The sequence below is a fragment of the Penaeus chinensis genome, chromosome 7, assembly GCF_019202785.1.
Source record: "Penaeus chinensis breed Huanghai No. 1 chromosome 7, ASM1920278v2, whole genome shotgun sequence".
NCBI classification, from domain to species: domain Eukaryota; kingdom Metazoa; phylum Arthropoda; class Malacostraca; order Decapoda; family Penaeidae; genus Penaeus; species Penaeus chinensis.
Window position 1 is genome coordinate 10,514,000 of NC_061825.1, and position 6,245 is coordinate 10,520,244.

The following is a 6,245-nucleotide window of genomic DNA, read 5'->3' on the forward strand; positions in this document are numbered from 1 at the left end:
TGTATATATACACATATATGTATAAACATGTATGCATGTATGAATGTATTTATCTACATACACACACACCGATACATGTGCATTATTTCTTTCGTCATAAGAATTTTAAACTTTGGCCAGCACTGATTGCGAAATACTTTTAGTTACTGCCTATATATAGCCTTGCAGATCAAGATCAAGAAGTAAATCCAGTAAACAAAAACAGTCGCTATCATAGCTCGAGATGCACTTTTTTTTTTTTCCATAATTCATGTATATGGTCGCCAGACGCTGTACTAGGATATTTGCCTCAATTATTATACTACAACTTAGAAGGAATATGAGTTTTTATTATTCCGATTTTTGGGTCAAAACTATTATAACATATAATGTATCGGATGTAAAACCAGGAAAGATGAAGATTGCTGGTTTAATATCTAGTATTTACAAAGACATGAGTTCAATAAATATCCTTAGTTCCGTTTCTTAAGCATAGGAAGGAGTGGGTGGCTTGTAGGATGGCTGAGGAGGACCATAGGAGGCCTTTGGGGTGGGGTACCGAGCTTCTCCCTCGTAGGTGACATCAGCCACGTAACCGGAATCTCCGTTCACATTGTAGGTGACCCTCTGCAGACGACCGTCAGGAAGAAGGACGTAGTACGATCCCTGTGTGTTGTCTCCATCGCGGGCTTCCTGATGTCCGAAGTCGTTGCCAGATGGTGGGTCGTTGACGGCGTAGTTGAAGTCGTATTTGGCAGGTGCATAAGAGGGTGTGGGAGCAGAGTAGCCATATGTAGGTGGACTATCAGGAAGGGCGACGATGGCTACCACAAGGGTGGCCAGTGCTAATACCTGCAGTGCATTTGAATTGTTAGAAATATTTGTATGATCAATCTTTTATGGTTGGAAAATAGAAAACCTTAACCAACTGCACTTTTGGAATGACCGATATACATGCCTTGAATGCCATTCTGTTAGAGACTGCGAAGACTGAGACTGACGAAGACCCAAAGAGCCATTTCTTTTATATAAGTGTTCAAGAAAAACCCCGCCCAGGTCGTGACGTCAAGATATATCATCCCAACAAGTTAACCTTGATTTGGTGAGCGAGTTTTCCCCTTCAGTGATGTTACTGGAATGTATATGCTCATATTATTTCTACATGCCTGTGTGAAAGTTCAATTTGTAAGTATTCGTGGGTTATGCTTTTTTTTTTTTTTTTAATATTATGGCGTACGTGCCAAACTGACAATCTGAATTGTAATGTACTGATTCGGTGTTTCGTTATGAACTCACTTGCAAGGGCTAGGACGGTGTCTTCTTTCGAAGGACTTTTTGTTTTGGCAGGAGCGGCCGTTAGCGGATGTGCTTCCTTTTTAATCTCGGGCCATTGGTGCAGGATTCGAACATGCCCGCCTGGGTGATCGACCTCCATGGTCCCCAGCCTCGCGCGCTACCGTTGCTATCTATAACTTCTATATCTGTGTACATAATACATATATGCATAATGTATGTATGTATATGAATATATAAATATATAAAACACATATATGTTTATGTGTGTCTGTCTGTAAGTAAATATGTGTATGTATATACACACATACATATATATATGAATGTATACATATACATATATACGTATGCATAAATATATATACATATATGTATGTGTATATATATGTGTGTGTGCGTGTGTGTGTGTGTGTGTGTGTGTGTATGTGTATATATATTTACATACACACATATATATACATATATATGATACATATATATATAAATACATATACATATATATATGTATGTTTATGTCTGAGTGTGTGTATATCTATGTTTGTTTAAACATATATGAATATATATACATATTTATATATATACCCACATAGACACACATATATATATATAACATGTATAAATGCGTATGTATATATCTGCGTGTGTGTGTTTGTAAAGATGTATGTATAATAATATATATATACATATATATATACAAATGTGTGTATATTTTTCTCTTTTTTTATATTGAAATGCTTAGATCTGCAAATATGCCAGCTCAAGCATTATCTGCAGACAATCATATATTAAGTCACGAATATTTATGTTTATGTGTGTCTGTCTGTAAGTAAATATGTGTATATACACACATACACATATATATAAATGTATACATATACATATATACGTATGCATACATATATATACATATATGTATGTGTATATATATAATGTGAGTGTGTGTGTGTGTGTGTGTGTGTGTGTGTGTGTGTGTGTGTGTCTGTGTATATGTATGTGTATATGTATTTACATACACATATAAATATATATACATAGATATATGTATGTTTATGTCTGAGTGTGTATATCTATGTATGTATAAACATATATGAATATATATACATATTCATATATATCTACATACACACACACATATATATATATATATACACATATGCGTATGTATATATCTGTGTGTGTGTTTGTAAAGATGTGTATATATTAATATAGATATATATACATATATAGATACAAATGTGTATATATAGATATAGATATATATGTATGTATGTATGTTTTATCTCTCGCTCAGCATAATTTTTTTTACATCGAAATACTTAGATCTGCAAATATGCTAGCTCAAGTATTATCTACAAACAACCATATATTAAGTCACGAATACCTTGACATAAGTCTCGTAAATATCATTTCAATATAACCACTAAATCGACTTAGCTTTTATTCCTCGTGGCTACCTTGTGTTGTAATATATTTATAATAAAACGTTAATCATATACTATAATTTCCATATATGTATGTATAATACATATGTCTATGTATATGAATATATATATATGTGTATGTATATATATAAATATATGTGTATATATATATACCATTATGTGTGTCTACGTGTATATGCTTATATATATATATATATATATATATATATATATATATATAAGTAAATAGATAAATAGGTAGATGTCGATATATATACATACACAGACACACATATATGTACATATATATCCATATATATACATACATATATATGTATATATGTATATATATATGGATAGATATATTACCTACAGATCCAGCGGAATCCTTACATCGAAATGCTTAGATCTGCAAATTTACTAGCTTGACCATTACCTGCAAGCAATCAGACATTAATGGAACAGAAACTCTCCCATTTTAGAATAAGTAAATTTTGCTCTATTGACCAATATCTTGTGAAAATCATCTCACGAGAACTCCGAAACCGACTCACTGTAAAGGCCACATTGCATGAATTCTAATTTCCGCATGAACTTGGCAGAGAACTGTTGTGCCCATATTAACAGAATCAGTGCCATCCGAGGCAATGCTTCATACTAAAAATAAATCCTACGAACACCCTCATACTCATTATATTATCTAATCCTAATAAATAAAACTGTGTAATAGAAACTGCTACACTGTAAATAAATATATCGATAACAAAATATGCTCACGAATAAAAGCAATAAAAACAACCTACTATAGACCCTCCGTAGCACAAGGTCAAGAAGCAAATATAATCATCGACACACTGGAGCAGTTTCCTCAAGAATTAGATTTTTGAACACATGGAAAGGATATTTTTTATTAATCATATTTCGGGAACACAAAGGTTTCCTAAAATAGAACTGAAACCATGTATTGGATATAAAATTATTAAAGATGAATATTGCTTCTTTATTAACTAGTATTTACATTAATCCGAGATCAATAAATATCAGAGGCACTATTTTTTAAGCATAGGAGGGGGTGGGCGGCTTGTAGGAAGGCTGAGGAGGACCATAGGAGGCTTTTGGTGTGGGGTACTGAGCCTGTCCCTCGTAGGTGACATCAGCCACATAACCGGAATCTCCGTTCACATTGTAGGTGACCCTCTGCAGACGACCGTCGGGAAGAAGGACGTAGTAGGATCCCTGCGTGTGGTCGCCATCACGGGCTTCTTCATGCCCGAAGTCATTGCCTGATGGTTGGTCGTTTACGGCGTAATTGAAGTCGTACTTGGCGGGTGCGTAAGAGGGTGTGGGAGCAGAATAGCCATATGTAGGCGGGCTATCTGGACGGGCGATAGCGACGACCACAAGGGTGGCTAGTGCAAATACCTGCAATATATTTCCGTTATTAGTATCATATATAAGATGACGAAAAATTTATTTTTAATTATTTATTGATTCAAATTATATTCCGCGCTAACAGCTAAGGTCATCACAGGTGAATACTTTGACATCCAGAAGCCAAGAAATTAACTATTAATCCTCTCAAATAATTCGTATTTAGCACTTACTTTGAATGCCATGTTATTGAATTGAGACTGCAGTAAGACTGAGGCCGAGAGAGAGAGTTCTTCTATTTATACAAGTCTTAAAAAATACTCCGCCCATGTAATGACGTCAGGGAATGGCATCCCCAACAAGACTGCCTTGATCCTCCTGTGACCGAGTTTTCCCCTCCGGTGATGTTACATAAATGTGGCTCTGAACATTATATATCACCTATTTTTTGTTTTTTCTCTCTGGTATTATTATCCACGATGCACTTAGAAAATACTATCCATGGTATGTCGAACTTATGTGATATTAAATCTTACAATACATATATACAGGTTAACAAATGCATACAGGGGTATTCAAATAACGAGTGCAACCATGAGTTACACAGACGTATTACATGAGTTTCTTGATTATCTGATTATATGCATGTATATGCGTGAGAGACTGTCATTTATAAAATGGAATATTGTTAAAACTCTACGTACATGTATCTAGTCATGCATATGTATGTGTGTTTTTGTTTTTGTGTGTGTGTGTGTTTATGTGTAAATAAAAACATCTCTATATAAATATATATATGATATATATATATAAACATACACAGAAGTATATATGCAAGTGTGCGTGTGTGTGTGTGTTTGCGTGTTCATGCATATACCTATATATGTGCATATCTGTATACATATATATATATATGCATGTATAATATTTATGCGTATATCTGCATACATAAATATGCATATATGTATACATATACATTGATGTGTGTATAAAGTATTACTGTATTATGTATGTGTATACGTATATATGTATATGTATCATACACATATTAAGTATATATGCATGTACGCGTGTACACTTAGAATTATACAAATAAATATGTGTTTGCTTCTGTGTTTGTGTGTGTGTTTGTACAATTCCCATATATACATATATGTGTGTGCCTGTGTATCTGTGTATATATATGCTTTTACATATAGTACATAATGAAAATGGGCAGAATTATTTTAATCACCCTATATGATTAATGAAGATGATATAAAACTAAGTCATATGAAGTATGCTTGCTTAATATGTAATATATACAAGATTGTTTAATAACCTGTATTTACAAAGATCCGAGATCAATAAATATCATTGTATTGTTCCTTAAGCATAAGAGGGGGTGGGAGGCATGTAGGAAGGCTTAGGAGGGCCATAGAGGCCTTTGGGGTGGGGTACTGAGCTTCTCCCTCGTAGGTGACATCAGCCACGTAACCAGAATCTCCGTTCACATTGTAGGTGACCCTCTGCAGACGACCGTCAGGAAGAAGGACGTAGTAGGATCCCTGTGTGCGGTCGCCATCACGGGCTTCCTCATGTCCGAAGTCGTTACCAGATGGTGGGTCGTTTACAGCGTAGTTGAAGTCGTACTTGGCGGGTGCGTAAGAGGGTGTGGGAGCAGAGTAGCCATATGTTGGTGGGTTATCTGGACGGGCCATGGCGACGACCACAAGAGCGGCCAGTGCAAATACCTGCATTATATTTTAGTTATTAGTATCATTTATGAGGTGCATGAGTAGAATGGTATTTCTAATGACAGAAGCCAAGAAATTAACTATTAAACGCCTTGGAAAATATGTATATAGGACATGCCTTGAATGCCATGTTAGAGGAAAGAGACCGCGATGAGACTACATACGACAGAGAGAGTCCTCCGGTGATGTTGCATAAATGTGGGTCTGATTATTATGTTTAATTGTGATTTTAACAATATCAATCTACAGTAGAAATACACAGATCAATTATGTGTTGATATTATGGTAGAAAAATCCACAATGCACAAACTAGATTTATGAAAACGAGACAACAATTTCCGAAATCCTTCTGGTTTCCATCAATAGGTCAATTAATGCATACAGTAATATTCGAATATTGAGTACACTATAGATTTCAAGGTTTCCTTTTCAGAGTTACATATGG

General features: G+C 34.8%; 3 protein-coding genes across 3 annotated transcripts; all 3 read right to left on the bottom strand.

The window, feature by feature from the left end:
• Positions 1–395: 395 nt before the first annotated feature.
• On the bottom strand, positions 396–999 carry LOC125027556 (pro-resilin-like). The gene is made up of 2 exons (XM_047616651.1): positions 938–999; positions 396–831 (listed from the first exon to the last, which is right to left on the bottom strand). Exons 1-2 carry the CDS (start codon positions 947–949, stop codon positions 466–468), a joined length of 378 nt encoding a protein of 125 aa, XP_047472607.1. The 5' UTR covers positions 950–999; the 3' UTR covers positions 396–465.
• A 2,680-nt stretch (positions 1,000–3,679) lies between these two features.
• On the bottom strand, positions 3,680–4,424 carry LOC125027564 (pro-resilin-like). Its single transcript, XM_047616658.1, has 2 exons — positions 4,298–4,424; positions 3,680–4,115 (listed from the first exon to the last, which is right to left on the bottom strand). Exons 1-2 carry the CDS (start codon positions 4,307–4,309, stop codon positions 3,750–3,752), a joined length of 378 nt encoding a protein of 125 aa, XP_047472614.1. The 5' UTR covers positions 4,310–4,424; the 3' UTR covers positions 3,680–3,749.
• A 983-nt stretch (positions 4,425–5,407) lies between these two features.
• On the bottom strand, positions 5,408–6,239 carry LOC125026798 (cuticle protein 19-like). The gene has a single exon (XM_047615399.1). It carries the CDS (start codon positions 5,801–5,803, stop codon positions 5,408–5,410), a length of 396 nt encoding a protein of 131 aa, XP_047471355.1. The 5' UTR covers positions 5,804–6,239.
• Between the last annotated feature and the right edge of the window lie 6 nt (positions 6,240–6,245).